Here is a 19,161-nt window from a genome sequence, read left to right on the forward strand (position 1 = left end):
ACTACAACTATTGATGTCTATTAAAGCAACAAGCCCAATAAATTATTATTATTTTTTCACTATAAATAACTGCGGCAGGCTATAAAAATAATCTTGGCAATTACCATTTTTCCTTGGTTTGTTTCTTCGGGCTGCTCTTAATGATTTTATTTAACAGGATGTGCACACTCATTGGCTGAACTTTCCTCAAGGTGCCTAGATCAGAGAATTGGTTTGAACTTTGAAATTGCACTTCATAAATATGGGTTCTCCGATTTTACTGCATTGTAGCATTAGAGGTGAATGGCCTAGAACTGTAGGGAAGCAGTAGCCTTGTTGGCTGTGTCACTCTAGTAGGCAAGACAAATCAGGCAAGGAAAAGTATTAAGTCTCCCTTTCACCCAAATCTAATAGGCTGAGTGTGACACATTTTATTATTATTCTCTGGCAAAACTTGTATCAAGATCCAGTGAGAGGGATGCAAATGCCGTCACAGGCTGCGATCTCGTATGCAGCGGATGTGTGATAATATGTAAATGTCGCTGCCGCCGGAATTTTTATATAGACACCCGCCAGTGGCAGGTCATGTTTGCCGCTTGTGTACATCAGATGCACATCAGTCAATCAATCATCTGAGTAACCCAATGGCCACGCAGTATGGCCGTCTAAAGTAAGACACAGAGGGGTTCGCAACTGCCCACAGGATCAGTCACAGCTACCGAAACGGACAAGACACGCTTGCGCTTGAGTTGCCACTCCCCCATTACCGCCCAGAAATGGTACCTGCCTGTCAAACACTTTGTAAATAAATCCTGACTGCCGTCACAAGATCAATGCGGCACATGCACAGTGTGACTTATACACATACGCAGTGTGACTTATACGCATGCGCAGTGTGACTTATACGCATGCGCAGTGTGACATATGCACGGGCAGTGTGACATACACAGGCGCAGTGTGACTTATACGTATGCGCAGTGTGACTTATACGCATGCGCAGTGTGACTTATACGCATGCGCAGTGTGACTTATACGCATGCGCAGTGTGACTTATGCACGGGCAGTGTGACTTATAGGCACGCGCAGTGTGACTTATACACAGGCGCAGTGTGACATACACATGCGCAGTGTAACTTATACGTATGCGCAGTGTAACTTATACGTATGCGCAGTGTAACTTATACGTATGCGCAGTGTAACTTATACGCAGGCGCAGTGTGACTTATACGCAGGCGCAGTGTGACTTATACGCAGGCGCAGTGTGACTTATACGCACGGGCAGTGTGACATATGCACGGGCAGTGTGACTTATACACAGGCGCAGTGTGACTTATACGCACGCGCAGTGTGACTTATACACAGGCGCAGCGTGACTTATACGTATGCGCAGTGTGACTTATACGTATGCGCAGTGTGACTTATACGCATGCGCAGTGTAACATATGCACGGGCAGTGTGACTTATACGCACGGGCAGTGTGACTTATACGCACGCGCAGTGTGACTTATACACAGGCGCAGTGTGACTTATACACAGGCGCAGTGTGACTTATACGTATGCGCAGTGTGACTTGTACGTATGCGCAGTGTGACTTATACGCATGCGCAGTGTGACATATGCACGGGCAGTGTGACTTATACACAGGCGCAGTGTGACTTATACGCACGCGCAGTGTGACTTATACACAGGCGCAGTGTGACTTATACACAGGCGCAGTGTGACTTATACGCACGGGCAGTGTGACATATGCACGGGCAGTGTGACATATGCACAGGCGCAGTGTGACTTATACGCACGCGCAGTGTGACTTATACACAGGCGCAGTGTGACTTATACACAGGCGCAGTGTGACTTATAGACAGGCGCAGTGTGACTTATACGTATGCGCAGTGTGACTTATACGTATGCGCAGTGTGACTTATACGCATGCGCAGTGTGACTTATACGCATGCGCAGTGTGACTTATACGCATGCGCAGTGTGACTTATACGCACGGGCAGTGTGACTTATACACAGGCGCAGTGTGACTTATACGCACGCGCAGTGTGACTTATACACAGGCGCAGTGTGACTTATACGCACGGGCAGTGTGACTTATACGCACGGGCAGTGTGACTTATACGCACGGGCAGTGTGACTTATACGCACGGGCAGTGTGACTTATACGCACGGGCAGTGTGACTTATACACAGGCGCAGTGTGACTTATACGCACGCGCAGTGTGACTTATACACAGGCGCAGTGTGACTTATAGACAGGAGCAGTGTGACTTATACGTATGCGCAGTGTGACTTATACGCATGCGCAGTGTGACTTATACGCATGCGCAGTGTGACTTATACGCACGGGCAGTGTGACTTATACGCACGGGCAGTGTGACTTATACGCAGGTGCAGTGTGACTTATACGCACGCGCAGTGTGACTTATACACAGGCGCAGTGTGACTTATAAGTATGCGCAGTGTGACTTATACGTATGCGCAGTGTGACTTATACGCATGCGCAGTGTGACTTATATGCACGGGCAGTGTGACTTATATGCACGGGCAGTGTGACTTATATGCACGCGCAGTGTGACTTATACACAGGCGCAGTGTGACTTATACACAGGCGCAGTGTGACTTATACATGTGCAGTGACTTATACGCAGGCGCAGTGTGACTTATACGCACGGGCAGTGTGACTTATACGCACGGGCAGTGTGACTTATACGCACGGGCAGTGTGACTTATACGCACGGGCAGTGTGACTTATACGCACGGGCAGTGTGACTTATACGCACGGGCAGTGTGACTTATACGCACGCGCAGTGTGACATAAGCACGGGCAGTGTGACTTATACGCACGGGCAGTGTGACTTATACGCACGGGCAGTGTGACTTATACGCACGGGCAGTGTGACTTATACGCACGGGCAGTGTGACTTATACGCACGGGCAGTGTGACTTATACGCCCGCGCAGTGTGACTTATACATGAAAACATCAGCATTGTGTCTATGGGCCTGATTCAGCTTGGATCGCTACTGCTAGTAAACACGCAATCAGCCGATTGCTGCATACTGCGCATACATCGCAGTGCGTGTGCACAAACCAGCCACTGCGATCGGGACTGTGATCACAGAGAACATGCAGACCCAGGGCCGCCATCAGGGGGGGACTCTGGCACTGGGCCCGGAGAGAGAGGGGGCCCGGGAGAAAGCGACGAGATATGCACCAGGCGACGGCACGCAGGGAGAAAGATCATCTCATCAGCGCTGTGACATATCAACTATGGACTCGAGCCGGCCGCGAGACAGCTCACGGAACGGCAGCCAATCAGGAGCAGCAGCTCCTGATCAGCAAATCAGGAGCGGCCGATCCTGATTGGCTGCTGTCCCGAGAGCTGTGATTGGCTCACGGAACGGCAGCCAATCAGGAACAGCAGCTCCTGATCAGCCAATCAGGAGCGGCCGATCCTGATTGGCTGCTGCCCCGAGAGCTGTCATTGGCTCACGGAACGGTAGCCAATCAGGAACAGCAGCTCCTGATCAGCCAATCAGGAGCGACCGATCCTGATTGGCTGCTGCCCCGAGAGCTGTGATTGGCTCACGGAACGGTAGCCAATCAGGAACAGCAGCTCCTGATCAGCCAATCAGGAGCGACCGATTGGCTGATCAGGAGTTGCTGCTCCTGATTGGCTGCAGTTACGCGAGATAATCACAGCTCGCTCCCGGCTCCAATCCATGGTTGATATGTCACAGCACTGATGATCTTTCTCCCTGCCTGCCGCCGCCTGGTGCATTCCTCGTCGCTGCCAGTCCTTCTCTCAGGACAGAAGAACAGGTAAGCAGGTATGCTGATCCTGCCCTGTGCCCCCCCCCTCTTGTCCAGCCAGCCTTCCCTGCACTGTTCCCCTCAGTTCAGCCAGCCTGCCTTCCCTGCCCCACCTAGACCAGCCAGCCTTCCCTACGCCCCCCCAGTCCAGCCAGCCTGCCTTCCCTGCCACCCCCAGTCCAGCCAGCCTGCCTACCCTATGCCCCCCCAGTCCAGCCAGTCTGCCTTCCCTGCCGTGCCCCTCCCTCAGTCCAGCCAGTCTTCCTTGCACCCCTCATAGTACAGCCAGCCTGTCTTCCCTGTCCCAGTCCAGCCAGCCTTCCCTTCCCCCCCATGTCCAGCCTGCCTGTCTGTCTTCTCTGCCCCTCCCCTACTGCCCTTTGCACCCCCTAGTCCAACCAACCTTCCCTGCCCTTTGCTACCCCAGTCCACCAGTCCCAGCGCAGTGTCCCCCTTGTCCAGTCTTCCCTGCCCTGGCCACCCCCCACCACTATGCCTAGCCATCCCTGGTTTACGCACCAATTTAGGCAGCACCCCTGATATAGCTTCACCCACGTTATCCACTACTCCGACCAACTCTGCCCTATACCCAGGGAGGGCGGGGCCCTGCCTCTTTTGTTAGTACCGGGCCCCAGAATTTCTGATGGCAGCCCTGTGCAGTCTCATCACAGAGTGATTGACAGGAAGTACCGTTTGTGGGTGGTGAAGGGAGGGTGATTGGCGAAACGCAGGTGTGCCAGTGTGTTTGAACACCGTTGCAGGGGCATGCATAAATTATCCACTGTGATGCCGTACCCAGCTTGAGGACTCAGTTGAACTGCGTGCGTAATCGATACTCCATTAGCAGTTAACACGTACTGACTGCGCACAGCTAACAGTGGAGAATATCTCTTACCCCTTTCAAATAATTTAAATGAACAAGGAAGGGGTTTAATTTTCAATCAGGAAAGGAGTAGGGAGACCACAAAGAGAAATGTGAGGCAACCAGTTAGAAATACAATGAAGTTAAGCTTGTCACTGCACAGGTTGCTTTGGGCTGTCCATGAGTGTATAATAAATAGAGGAACAACTGTAGAATATTCATTACTACTTCAAGTCATGTCACAACATTGAGTTGTTGGTTCCAAAATGCTAAATTTCTTGTGCTTCAGCCAAATTGTTGTAGAGTTCCAGTACTTTGTGTACAGTTGTTAAGCTTCACGCTTCAGCTCACAGACAATAATCCTGGCCTTCTTTTGTAGAATTTTTCTGTACAATACAGATTTCATTGTTCCTTAAATAACTCTGGGCCACCCACAGCATAGCAGCCCTACCCCATTTATAACCTTCCAGCGTTTTGCACACCTCACTCTTGGAATTATTTCATTGGCTGTCCATTCCTATGAAAGGTGTCAATCACAGGATTTCCTATTTGTCCACCTTATGCAGAGGACTGATTGAGGTCATAGTTTTGTACCATGGTATTCTATCCATTTCCAACATCATGAGCAACTATCAAAATCATGATGATTGACCCCTGATTGTGATAGTTTGTGTTATTTTTTTTTATTTTTTGGGGGAGGGGGGGTTGTTTGTTTTTTAAAAGAAAGGGGCCAAACTGACACCTTATTAAAATATTAATTGGAAGATCTGACAAATCAACTCCCTAAAGATAATGGAAACCTGTGGCTGCATCGTAATCGATTGAGGGACTTAGAGGTAGTTAGGAGTACCTGCCAAGTAGGCCATGCCCTGGTAGGATGTGAGCAAATAATGTGACATTCATATCCCGTTCAAACTTTAGAATAGCTGGTCATCCAGGTAATCCAATACAATGTAATGCGACCAGGGTTTCCATCTCATATCTCACACCCTGAAAGTCGTGTGGTGTATTCGTGAGAGGGTGTTATTTTATGTAAATATGAGTGTGGTTGACTGTCTTTGAGCGTGGCCTGGAGTAGCATGGCGTAGGTTGCATTCTGCCAGCTCTCCTATGGGAAATCCTGCTTTCTATCCTGTACTTTTGGAAGTTCCTCCCGTGGTGTGCCTGTTTCGGTGGGGCATCCTCTTCTGTGTCCCTGGATGTGTGCCTGGTCTCTCCAGCTCCTATTCATCCTGGGTTCCGGTCACGTGCACAGCTTCTCATTATTGTGAGTTTCTGGCTATCCATTACCATCATGACGCCTCTTCAACAGATCTTTTAGGCTATTGGTGCCTCTACCCAGAGGCTTGTGGACAGAATTGGAGAGCTGCAGATTTTGTCCTGCCCTGTCATGTGGATGAATCAATCCAAGACTGACTACAATTTTGTTTTCAGCCACCGAGATTCTGCCCTAGCGTATCTAAACATCCTTTTTCCGGTCCTAGCATTTATGATGACGCTTCGGGATATCTTTTGCGAATGTTTTCTGTATTTTTGTGTATACTCTCAGACTAGATGTGGCGGGATGTTTTCTCTCGTTTTTTTTTTTCCTGCAGGAGGCTGAGGCCTGGCCCAATTAAACCTCTGGAGCCTATATATCTGTCTCACTGTCTTGTTGCTTTGTAGGCAATTTAATTTGTTATCTAAACTGATGTGATTTTATACTTTTGCATTTACTTTATGTGTTCATATATTTATATTTTGACTTTTCATTTTTATTTACTTTTTTACAAGAAGTTGAGGCCTGGCCTATTAGAACTTTGTAGTTCATAATTTGATCTTAATGTTCTGATACTTTGTCGGTCTCTTTTATTTATTTTTATCTTTTCATTTGTTTTTAATACTATTGTGTTTTTGTATATCCTGTTTTATTTCAATTTTTCTTTTCATTTTATGTGTTCTTTTAATTTGGATATGTCTACCTAAAGCTCTATATTTACATGTGGGTGGAACTCCGTATTCTTTTTGCACAGGGGAGCTGGGCTGAGCCATGTTTTTTGGTCACTTAGTTAGTAGCCCCAGTCATTTATCCAATATTTAAATCCTTTACTTGGGTTGGGGGGGAGGGGTTTGTTAGGTAAGATATATATGTAGTGTAGTTATGACGGGGTTAATATGGGGATCCAGGTGTACCTAAGTTGGGGTTAGGCTATACAGGGTGGGGGTTATAGGAAGTTTGTTTTGGGTGTAATTATTATTTTTGTGTAGTTGTTGTTTATTGTGTAGGTTAGGAATAGGGTATATAGGGTTGGGAGCTGTGGGAGGTTTTTTATTTTGATATCATGGCTAATGTGTACTTTCTTCTTTTCCATATTTTCAATTATTGTATGTAATCTATGACCCTTTTTTACTTTGGTGTACGCCCGAATAGCGCCTTCGGGTGCTGCCTAGGTTATCTGTGACTGTTGTGAGGTATTTTGGATGTAATTGGTCCTATTTCTTGGTTCTCATGTCCGTCAACATAATGGCTAACTTTTATTTTGTCCTTTGTTCACGGTTTTTTATATATCTGCCTTACCGTTTATATGCCTGTATCCTTATGTGGATGTATTTCTTTCTCAAAACTTTCAATAAAAATGACATGATTAAAATAAAAATATGAGTGTGGTTTATTGGATCTGTGTTGGCTTTGGACTATGTGATTTAAGTTGTAATTTGCTCTTATGTTATTATGCTCTTTAATGTTCGGGAGGTATGCCTTACAAAAACAACCCACTAAAACTAAAATACATATTTCCTTGTCGTCAGTGAATAGCTCTCCTTCTTCTGTAGACTCTATTCAGAAATTTTTGTCCAACTGCCACCTAATTAAGCTTCTCCCCTCTGCTGTTAAACCGCTGTGTGCCAAACTTGAGGTGCAGGAGTCTCTGATGTGATCTTAAAGCTAATAAGCTCCAGGCCCTTATGGTTTCACGGCCGCTTACTATAAAACTTTTAATTCCGTACTCTCCCCTTACCTTGCCAAAGGGTTCAAAGGCGTGATGTCAGATGTATCTTTATCCAGGGAGGCTCTTGAAGTCACGATCATAGTTATCTCTAAAGAGGGAACAGACGCCGCCAAATGTGGTCACTATAGCCCCAGCTCGCTGTTGAACACTGATATCAGATTTACGCAAAGATCCTTGTAAACTGCCTAAATACTGTCTGCCCTGCTTGGTCCATAACGATCAGGTGGGTTTTATTTCCGGTGGACAGGCCCGGGATAATACCAGATGGGTGATCAGCTTTATTCACTCTATTAATGCTAAACACACCCTGGTTTTATTGCTTTCCCTTGATGTGGATAAGGCCTTTGACCAGATTAGTTGGCCTTTCATGATACAAACTTTCAGAAAATTTGGTCTTAACCATGAGTTTCTGCAGACTATCCAAGCTATAAACTCAGTTCCTTTAGCCAGGGTCTCGTGAATGGTCTTTTATTGTCAACCTTTCCTAAAACAAATTACACAAGACAGGTGTGCCCTTTGTCACACCTTATTTTTGCTTTGGTCATTGAGCCACTGGCAGCTCAGATCCGTCTTGACCTGGACATCAAATGGATACTACTCGTTAATGAAGATTACAAAGTTTCCCTCTTTGCTGATGATGTACTCCTTACTTTAATTTCTCCCCAAATGTCTATCCCCAAGCTCTTCCAGACCCAGGCTCTATATGGCACTCTCTCGGGCTATAAAATAAATCTCTCCAAGATCAAACCCCTTGCACTGCACTTACCACATGCAGTCCTGGATCTCCTGCAGAACAATTATAATCTTACCTGGCAGCCATCTAAACTCCAATATTTGGGGGTGTATATAACTAGTCATTCCGAATCCCTATATGTGGCATACCCCCCTTCTTCTTAGCTATGAAACTGGACCTTCTTCTGTGATGGCTCCTTATTATTTCTTGGTTGGGCAGGATAATGGTGATTAAGATGAGTCTCATGCCCGGACTACTCTACATCTTTCAGACCCTCCCTATCAAAGTAATACCGGGAACGGATTCCATAACATTCTCTTTACTATTTTGCTACCTATTTAAGCCAAGCTGTAACTTGGTTTACAACCTTGCGGGTCCCCCATTCGGTTCACCTGGAAGCTAGCTCCTGTCATTTATCCTCTATGCCATCCATTGTTGGTATTTCAGCTCCTGTTAGACCTGTCTCTGTGCAATCCCAGCAATTATGGAATACCAACTATTTGTCCTTTTGCTTACCTTTAAGTACGACACTTTATTGACTCTCTCCGCTGTTGCTCCATCGATAGACCTCCCCCTGATACTAAATGCCTTACTAACCGTCTCCTGATGGGACTTATCTCTGTGCTCTATAAGCTTTAGCTTTATGCTAAACAACCTGTCACACTGAGCCATTTGCTTCAGTGGAAGAGAGACTTGGAGAGTCCACCAGATGAGGACAGTTGGTCCGTAGAAAGAGAAAGGGTCTCTAAGTTTTCTATCTCCTCCTTAGTTAAGGAGAACACATACAAGATGGTATATAGTACCCACTCGATTAAGGAAAATGTACAGCTCCACCTCGGACCAGTGTTGGAGGGAATGTGGAGGTGTGGGTTCTTTTTTCATATCTGGTGGTCTTGGCCGAAGATAGTCCAATTCTGGGAAGGGGTCGCTCATCACCTCTCTGAAGTTCTTAAAGTACCAATACTGAAGTCACCTTGGTCTTTTCTTGTTGGCTACCGACTGGAAGGTTTGAATAAATATGCTGACAAGCTCTCTATGCAAATTATGAATGCGGCTACGTGCTTGATTGCTGGACACTGGAAATGCTCAGATCCCCCTTCCCAACTACTTCTGAATAAAATTTGGTACCAGGCATCCATGGAGAAAATCTCTGCTTATTTGCATAACACTGCTCATAAATTTCTCCAGGTTTGGTGTGATTGGTGTGTCTATAATAACTCTACGCCCCATGGAGACCTTCCATCTGGCTTTTCCGAGCTATTGCTTTAACAATCTTAGGACTTGTCTCTACCACTGTTTTCTTTGAAGTGCTTTTCTCTCCTCTCCACTGCTGTATGCTGGGGACCTGGATTAGGCCTCCTTCTATCTGCCATCTCCTCCTTCTACTTTCCTCTCCCCTCCCTGTCTTTTGTTACATCATAACTTGTGGTTAGTTTGGTTTACTTGTCCCTTTCACGACATTGGTCATATACACGGAAATCTTATCCATTTCAGCTTGTCCACTATTGTTTACTTGCCCTTGCACTTACTTGTAGGTCTTTGATTTTGTGTATTGAAAAACTTTAAATAAACATGTTACATAAATAAAAAAATACATATTTCACTAACTTAAAAAGATCAACAAATAACATTCACAGATACTTTTCTCTTGATCGATTATAGGAGCTTGGATAATAAATTATCCTTCCCCAGAAAGCTTGAATACTCAGTGTATGCTACCTATTGAACAAGTAGCTATGAAGTGCCTACTATTGTCTGGGTTTGGCATTCATCAAATTTGGTGCAACTTGGATTCCTTTAAACTTTTGGGAAGATAATTATGAAAATACCAAGAAGATCCCATGTATATAAACATCCCCGTTCTGCTCGTACACAGGAGTATCAAGTATATAAACATAAATAACATTTTCACAGATACGTAAAAAGTGCACAATGATCTTTGGCAAAAGGTCACACACGATGTTGGAATTCTATTATGGTTGACTTTTGTACTCACTTTGATTGTCCTCTGGTTCCGAGTCTCCTTGTGGTTAATTGTGGGAACTGTTGTCTAATTATCTGCAAGGAATAAAATATATTACCAGAGGTCAGCTATCTTTACAAGAACAGAATTGGTTCAAGGTCATGACCTTGTTTCAATGTGAAGCATCATAGTGACCACAAAAAAAAAGTTTTACCACACAATTTCATCTTTCAGATTTGTTCTGGTACCAAGCTTGGCCAGATAAGCAAAGGGCTGTGAAGGAGCTTTGTTAACCATTGATTTTGATAAAATAATAATAATAATAATAATAATAAAAAATTCTGTGGAATTTGCCTATTTTATACATTTTCAGAGGCGAGACAGGAGGATTATGGAGTGGTGTGAACAGTCAAACTGGATTTTTGGAATGGCCATAAGTCACCAGACCGGAGGCAGCAGAATTGTTGGGATGATTTCTGGTCCTGCTTACCATATTTTTTGCTTAATAATTTAAGCTACTATTAAAAAAAATTATTTACTGGTAAAACACATTTAGTTTAGGCTGTTGAGCTCAACACTAATGAAAAGGGGGAGGGGTAGCAAAAAAAAAAGGGGGCATTGAGGATGGGAAAATGTAATCTGGGGCTACGTGGAGTCAATGCAACACTCCAGAGTTATTATATTAGTCAGGACCAGGGGCATCGGAACGATTTTATGTTGGGGGGCAACATAAAATCGTTCCGGCACCCGCCCCACCACCACCACCTCTTCCCTCTCTTCCCCTTCCTTCCATCTTACCTAAGTAGCGGCTGTGGACTGTTAGGAGCTGTGCTTTATAGCATTAGGCTGCACAGCCCCTGCACCGAACGGTATGCAGTCGCGATTCCGACGATCTAAATGCCGACCGTCGGCATCCTGACTGTCTAATCCCGGCAAGGGTCTAAAGACAGGCATCGAAATCCAGATGCCTGTCATTTTTCCTACGCCGGGAGCCCAACGCCTGATATCCCGATTGAAGGTAAGCCGGACGTGGACAGCCGCGGGGGGGAGGGTTAGGTTAGGCGCTCCCGGGGGGCACTTCTGGTTAGGCACCCCCCCCGGGAGGGTTAAGTTTAGGCAGCGGGGAAGGGGAGATCAGGTTTAGGCACTTAGAGGAGGGTTAGGGATAGGCACTTGGGGGGGAGGTTAGGGTTAGCACCCCTAAGGGAGGGTTGGGGGGGTTAGGTTAGTTTATACTTACCTTTAGCGCAGTCGGGATCTTCACTGGTGCCGGTCTTCCGACGTCGGAAATTGAACCGACGGACATGCATCCAGCAGTAAATCATACCAATCCACACCGTACAGAGGAGGAGGTGTAATGTGCAGTGTTTTAACTTAAAGACCGCACATTACACCTCTTCCATGAGGTGCAGGTGTCATGCAGCCTATTGCTATAAAGCTGCACAGCTCTGAAAGTCCACGTCCACCACTCTTTTCAAGGCTTGGGGAGGGGCGAGCAACACCCTTGCTCCTCCCCATTCTGACACCCATGGTCAGGACACACTCCCACTTGAGAGTTTGTAAGGGGAATTGAGGTTACATGCAATTGAGAATGGAGCCCGTATAGGGAAACAGTGATCCTAATTGTCAGTACTTTCCTAAAGAATGTATTTGAGAAGCTTACAGCTGGCCTGCGGTTCTCACATTAAACCCCATTAGTGTTGATAACCTTTCAGATAATGACTTGTCTAACAGCCAGTCTGGGTTTTTAAAAACAGAAATTGTATTTTCATTCTACTTACTAAGCTACTATGACAGGTCCATTTATTTTAAACTATTATAATATATTCTGAAGCTATTCTTCCCTTCCCTATGTTTATTGTTATCATAGAATGCTACAGGCAATAAAGAGGGTCTTCCATTAAATGTGAAACAAAACCCAGTTGAAAATTGTTACTGGTAACTAGAAAAATCGATGTCGGTCACATAAAGGCCATTCTTGCGTCCTGATTAAGTGAGTCAGTGCAGGCCACATTGGCCTAGGGCTGAAAATGCTAAAGGACCTATACAGAGAATGGGAGTGGTTGTGACCAGTGCAGTGTAGGTGTAGCCAGAGCCATGTGGGTGTGTACACCCCCTACACGATCAGCCCCACTCTCCCCCTAACTACTTATGATTTACGGACGATTGTGTGGCCAGGTGGTCGTCATGCTGTCATGTTTAAGGGCCTATTTTTATGTGGAGGCCAGGAGACGTAGCATTGGTAATCTGGCCCTAGATCAGTGTCCACTTTGGCTAAACTGGTGTGTCGGAACATGACAACCCCGCCTGGTACAAAACACTATCGAACTCAAACTTAATTTACTTTCTGCGTTATCTGGGCATCGTTAGAATGTAAGCTCTCATGAGCAGGGCCCTCTACCCTCTTGTGCTTCTCCTTACTTATACCTTCATCTACTTCTCATTCCCAACTTGGGCATCAATCACTTGGTTGCTTACAACCTGTTGCTTATTTGAGTGTGAGGAGTGCTAATGCAGCAATGTATATAATTATAAACCTTGTTCTTGTCCTGCATTGTATTGAACTGTTTTTTTTGTTCACTTATTGATGTACTTTGTAAGGCGCTGCGGAACACTTGCGGCGCCATATAAATAAAGGATCGCAATAATTAATTAATGAGAAGTGTTTTTAAAGCATCAATTAATTATTTCAGGCCACGTAAAGGCAGAAGTTAATTAAACGGGAGCTTTCGGGGGCGGAGCATTTCCTTCAAGCTCTGAAGTATACTTTATCTTTCTCCAGCAGACATTTTGCTGCCTGTAATAATGTTCCTAATTCATCAATGAGGCATGAGGCACTTGAACACTGATTAAGCCCACAATGTTCAAGTGCCCCCAGAATGTGCAGGCAACTGGTATACTTGAATAGACAATGCCAATGCACATGTATAAAAATATATTTGAGTAACTTACCAATTACTATGATAAAAAAAGGAAAAATGAAGCACAGTGCTTGTATTGTATATACCCTTAATATGAATGTTACAAATTATTTCTCTCTTCAGAAAAATGTCAGGATCTGGTTAGTATATGAAGGTATCATTTTAATAAAACTAATACATGCAAAAACAAAACAAAAAACAATAAAATCAGATTCACATGGTACAATAGAATTGTTTATTTTCCAAGTAGAAAGTGGATACTTCTATATTGAAATATATTGCAATTGTTTTGCACCTTGCACCATAAGATATTGTTAGCAGCAGTAGTAAGTTCAGTGGAACTATGCAAAACCTGGCAGAGTCAATCCAATAATTGATGTGTCACATATATGAAGACGCAAAAGGTCATTAGGAAGTGGACCTGTGAGCTAGAATTAGTAAGAGATAAGTTGGTATATCGCTTAGGGGCCCTGCTGTGATAACACTGCAGCATATACTGTATAGTCCCAACCAAAAATGTACCTGATTGCAAATAGCAATCCTTCTTGTTAGCATAATGACATAGCTCTGGATCCCGATATAATAATGTATTGCTTACTCACAAGTGCCCCACATCATCCATCATGTAAGACCTTTGGTCCATCTGATGTAAGGAAACAAAGCCCTGAAACTACTGTTCTACTCTTCAGTTAGAAAGTTTTCTATGCAGGGTAGTCTACAGTCTTAGAATTCAGTTAAAAGGAACAAGGTGTTAACGCGTTTCGCTCATAAGCATGAACTCTCCATCATACATAATGCAGGGTAGTCTACATTCATAGAATTCAGTTAAAAGGAACAAGGTGTTAACGCGTTTCGCTCATAAGCATGAACTCTCCATCATACATAATGCAGGGTAGTCTACAATCATAGAATTCAGTTAAAAGGAACAAGGTGTTGACGCGTTTCGTTCATAAGCATGAACTCTCCATCATACATAATGCAGGGTAGTCTACAATCTTAGAATTCTTTATAAAGGTCATACTTATGAACAAATTTGTCAATGCCTTGTTCCTATTAGATTCATTTTAAAATTGTATACTACCCTACAATATGTACTAGGCAGAGAAAATAGCGTGGTGGAGAAAATAGTGTACTTGTAAGTAAGCACTGCATTATCATATTAGGATTTGGATCTATGCCATTGCACTATCAAGAAGACTTCCTGTATGCAAATTGTGTGACTGTATATGCTTATCCAAGTAAAGTAACTTCACGAAAGAGCCCCTAAGCCATTTACCAACTTATCTCTTACTAACGCTTCTCGTCCACCAGACCGCTCACTAATTACCTTTCGCTACTTCATACTTGGCTAACACCACTTATTGGATTAACTCGATCAGCTGAACTTACTACTGCTGCTCATACTGTCTTATGATGCAAGGTGCACAATAAAATATTACAATATGGAAGTGTCCACAATCTTTTTGGAAAATGATTGATACTATTGATCCATGTGTATGTGCTTTCACTTTTATAATTGTTTAATGTTTTTTAAATGTATATGTCTTATTAAAATTATGGGCTTGATTGTACGTATGATTTTGCACGCAAGATGTTTTCAGTGTATGCATGTGTTTTCGACTCAAACTGTGCATTCACCACGCTCTAAGATGCAGATTAAAATTGCACGCAGAGGGATGCAATTTTGGTGGGTGTTTCGGGGGATATAAGGGTGGCTAGCCAGGTGCAATCTCCGTTGGTGAGTGCAATGGTGTGACTAATGGTGTGTCTTAATTAGGGATGTGCAGGCTAGGTTTTACTCGGATTTACTCGGTTCTTATCGCCACTTTACCGCAAATTCGGATTTATTATATTGGCTATCCAAAACACATGATAGGCGATAGCCAATAAAATGCCGTTTAAAGATCCGAGTAAAACCGAACCCGCTCACCCCTAGTCTTAATGCGTACTATGGCGGATTAGCGCCACAGACCATGGGCGTCTCAGTAGGAAGACGACCTTCAGCTGCAGCATTAGTATACAGACGCAGAAGCGAATGCAGCAATAGCCGTAGTCATGGGTGCAACGGCGTCCACCTGTGAATCAGGCCCTTGTATCTTTATAGAATAAGCATTTTAAGAGTGAAAGAATTTGTATCATTCATGTTAAGGGTACTTTTGAGGTGTGTACATCATTAACATCTGGTTTATAATTATATATATATATATATATATATATATACATTTCTATACTATATCTGTTATCTTTTTATCCTTTTTAAGCCTATTTTTGAATTTTCTTTAATAAAAATTTTTCATCCTTCTCAATCACTATGATGAAAAACATGTTGTTAACTATTTTGTCCATGGTTGGGTTAAAAAGTACATTTTAACCCAGAGAATAGCCGCCATTGACCCCCTACAGCTTACACCTTTCAGGGGCTTACGTTTTTGTCCTCATAGTAAGGGTTAGAGTTGACCTGGATATTAGTGCTAAAAGGCGTCCTGGTGCAAAACATTTCAGCTCATAGAAGTGTGAATACAAAAACCTAACATAAAAAAACTGTTTTTGCCGCACTGAAAACACTGGTGTATCTGCCAAACAGATGGCCACGGATTCGTTCAGCTGTTAATATCAGCACGAGAAAAGAAAGTGTAACTTGATGAATTTCCAAGCTGTTCTATTCTCCGCGTCTGAAAACAGGGGGGGCTATTTTATTAAAAGTAATTCAGAGAGAGAACATATCACCTTTAGATCATGTATTCCCTTCATTATTTACAGATCTGAACTAAGCTTCACAAGTCCTCGATTCTGGCAGTAATTCGGTGTAATTTCTAGAGCAGAACTTTGACAATCGTTAGAGAAGCAAAACACTTTCTGAGGAGTTTCAGGACTTCGCTGTGCTGTTTGATAAATGAGCAGACAGGCTGGGCAGTGGTCTTTCTGTGGGTTTTTTTTGTACAGACTCAATGAAGCCTGCTATAAGAACACCCCATGCTGTTCCAGCTACTGATCTAACATTCCTTGACTCAATAGCCAAATTCATTTAACCCTTTCCAAACCAGCAGCGTCAGGGAAATAGCCAGGGGCCGCTTGTAATTTCTGGAGCTAAACGGTTAAGCCGTTCAAGAGCAGTTAAAGGCAAAATAGAATAGAAAAAGCAACTGTTAGTAAGTAGGAAAATAAACAATTATGCTCAAGCATTGCACATTGCATTAAAATGAAATTAAAACAAAACAAAACTCTCATATGGAAGGGTCTTTTTATCCAGGTTAAAATTTTTGTTCTTTTCTTTTTACGCACCTGTATATTTTGCATGCGACTTTTATGTTTTTTCACAACTGTTTAACCATGGGTCCAGAAACATTTGAAGTCACTACAGCAGATAAACTTACTAGCTGACTAAAAACATTTAATGGGATTATTATTATTGTTATTATTATTATCCTTCATTTATATGACACCACAAGCGTTCCGCAGCTCCTTGGGATATTTTTTTTTTAGGAAATCAGTTGAAACCACTGCACGTAAGGAGACCAGCAGCAGTCTACTATTTCCTAAGGAGAAAACTCACTCACTGCACAGAATCCACAATTGAGTAACCACCTCAACTGTTTCTAAGAGGACAATAATAACAGGTCTACTGGCTTGGTCTGGATTTGTGAAAATGTCACATAGGCTCAGGTTTATTCACCTATATTTATTTAGCCATGGGCTCTGTATGGACATGGACATATAATTATATATGTATAATTGAAAAAGATGACCTACTGTAAAAAGAACTGTAGCGTACAGAATAATTTAAGAATAAAAAGTAAAATTTATTTATAATACAATAAAATAGAGACACTAGTGTCAGCGAGACAGTACTAAAACATACAACAGAATCAGACAGTAATAAAACATACAACAGAATCAGACAAGAAAGTAAAGTAAAAACATGGATAAAAATATAAAAGCAATATTGATATAAAATATATGCTAAAAATCGATATATATCTTATCTTGTTTTTAGTTGACTCCAATGCGTTTTGTCTCTAAGTGGACTTCTTCAAGGGGAAGAAGTCCACTTAGAGCCGAAATGCGTTGGGGGCCTGTACCTCACTGATATACTCCTTCAACTAAAAACAAAATAAGATATATATCGGTTTTTAGCATATATTTTATATATATATCTCCCGCTGTCCCAACCGCGGGCGACAGTGTCCCTCAGTGGGGGGAAAGTTGGGGGAAGCATACACCGCGCACAGAAATAGTATGGGCGAAAGCCCGGGGGCAGCCCAGCATCTCAGAGATGGTAGGCACGCCCCTTAGTGATGTAAAAGGGGGCATGTCATCAGGCCACGCCCTTTTACTATCAGGCCATGCCCCCTTTTCGGGCGCGCGTGGACAAATGTTGGGAGGTATGAACTTACATGTTACAGGCTGTGTTTGAAAAATGACAATTAGGAGCTGATTGGTTGGTACTTTATCTCACAATTTTATCACTCTCCAAGCTTTGATAAATACCCCTCTTAATCACGGTTTCTCTCTAGTTATTCATTTGATAAAAATGGGGTTGGTGACGGTGTAAGGAGCATTGTGGTGGCTGCCAACAATGGTGTTTAAGAATAATTGTGAATGATGGTTTCGTATGATCTCTGCTTCACAAGCTGGGTCCTATTTCTTACTAAAATATCACCAGCACAAAGGGAAATTTACAGTATGAAACCTAAAAAGGACAAATGGAGCTAGTACCCATAGCAACCAATCAGATTCTAACTATTGTTTTTTATAATGTAATAGATAAATAAAAGCTAGAATCTGATTGGTTTGCCATGGGTATCACCTGCATTTGTGCTATTTAGCTGGTATGACAACTGTCCCCCATAGAGTGTGTCTCTTTCCTTACTCCACCTTAGTTTTCACTACAGTCCCCATGCTAGCCAGCCTAGGCTGACAAACCTCTTCCAGCTATACAGTATGTGTCTATTCAAACTATTAACATTAAAATTGAGCATACCTTGCCAAAACTGGCAGCGTTCACTGGCTGGGTGTCGTTTTTTTCACAGAAATCCAAATAATGCATATAGAGGGCACTGCGGGGGATACATACTCCCTCTGCAATCTCGTAGTTCTCTTCCAACCTTCCAAAGGAAAATCTGCGTTAGACTGTATCAGGAACATCCATTTATTACACTCAGTTTTTTTTTTATTACTGTAGCCAGTGTTGTCAAATAAGCACATGAAGAGAATATATTTTTCTTATTTCACTATACAATTCATATGTAGACAAGAGTGATTGGACACCACCACGCAAACAAAATGCATACCATTCATACCATTGCACACAAGTTCCAAATGGCCACTAATGTGGCAGTTTCGACAAGAACACTTCATAAGGAGGCCCATGCACTTGATGTTCTACAGAAACAACAAATGTTTTTATCAGGACAATGCCACCAGTCATGTTTCCATGGCAACTGTGGACTGGTATACAGAAAATTCTGGACCCCTGGCCAGCTCAGAGTCCAGATCTTAACCCCACTGAGAACCTCTGGGACGAATTGGAGCGCCGGGTGCATTCTAGGCTCTCGATGTTCTTCAGTGTCACATTTGATCACTGTACTTTAAGTGGAATGGCAAAAACATACCGCCTGCTGTTGTCCAGGAACTTGTGGACAGTTTGCTAAGAGGGAAGCAATCGGGAAGCCGACTGGCTATATACCGGCAGCCGGCTTCCCGACTGTCTTATCCTGGCAAGGGTGAAATGCCGGGCGTCTAGATGTAGAGGCCCGCATTTCCCCGATGCCGGGAGACCAGCGCCTGGCATCACGATCGTAGTGATGCCGGGCACCGCGAGCGGACAGCCGCGGGGGGGAGGGTTAGGTTTAGGGCTCCCGGGGGGGAACTTAGGGTAAGGCACCCCCCTGGGAGGGTTAGG

General features: G+C 43.6%; 2 protein-coding genes across 4 annotated transcripts in view; one reads left to right on the forward strand and one right to left on the reverse strand.

Moving 5' to 3' along the window:
- Positions 1 to 19,161, reverse strand: part of RFX4 (regulatory factor X4) — a 122,733-nt gene that overhangs the window by 45,877 nt on the left and 57,695 nt on the right. For 2 of the 3 annotated variants that reach the window (XM_088478928.1, XM_088478927.1), the window contains exons 4-5: positions 18,241 to 18,364; positions 10,372 to 10,433 (exon numbers count right to left, since the gene is read on the reverse strand). In XM_088478928.1, coding sequence (XP_088335054.1) covers positions 10,372 to 10,433; positions 18,241 to 18,364 — 186 coding nt within the window. The remainder of the gene's footprint in view (positions 1 to 10,371; positions 10,434 to 18,240; positions 18,365 to 19,161) is intronic. The other variant, XM_088478929.1, reaches the window with a different exon arrangement.
- LOC148517249 (uncharacterized) overlaps positions 1 to 19,161 on the forward strand; it is a 270,769-nt gene that overhangs the window by 43,019 nt on the left and 208,589 nt on the right. The gene's annotated exons all lie outside the window — the stretch shown is intronic.

This window comes from Taudactylus pleione, unplaced genomic scaffold (assembly GCF_031769625.1).
Source record: "Taudactylus pleione unplaced genomic scaffold, aTauple2 ptg000225l, whole genome shotgun sequence".
NCBI classification, from domain to species: Eukaryota; Metazoa; Chordata; class Amphibia; order Anura; family Myobatrachidae; genus Taudactylus; species Taudactylus pleione.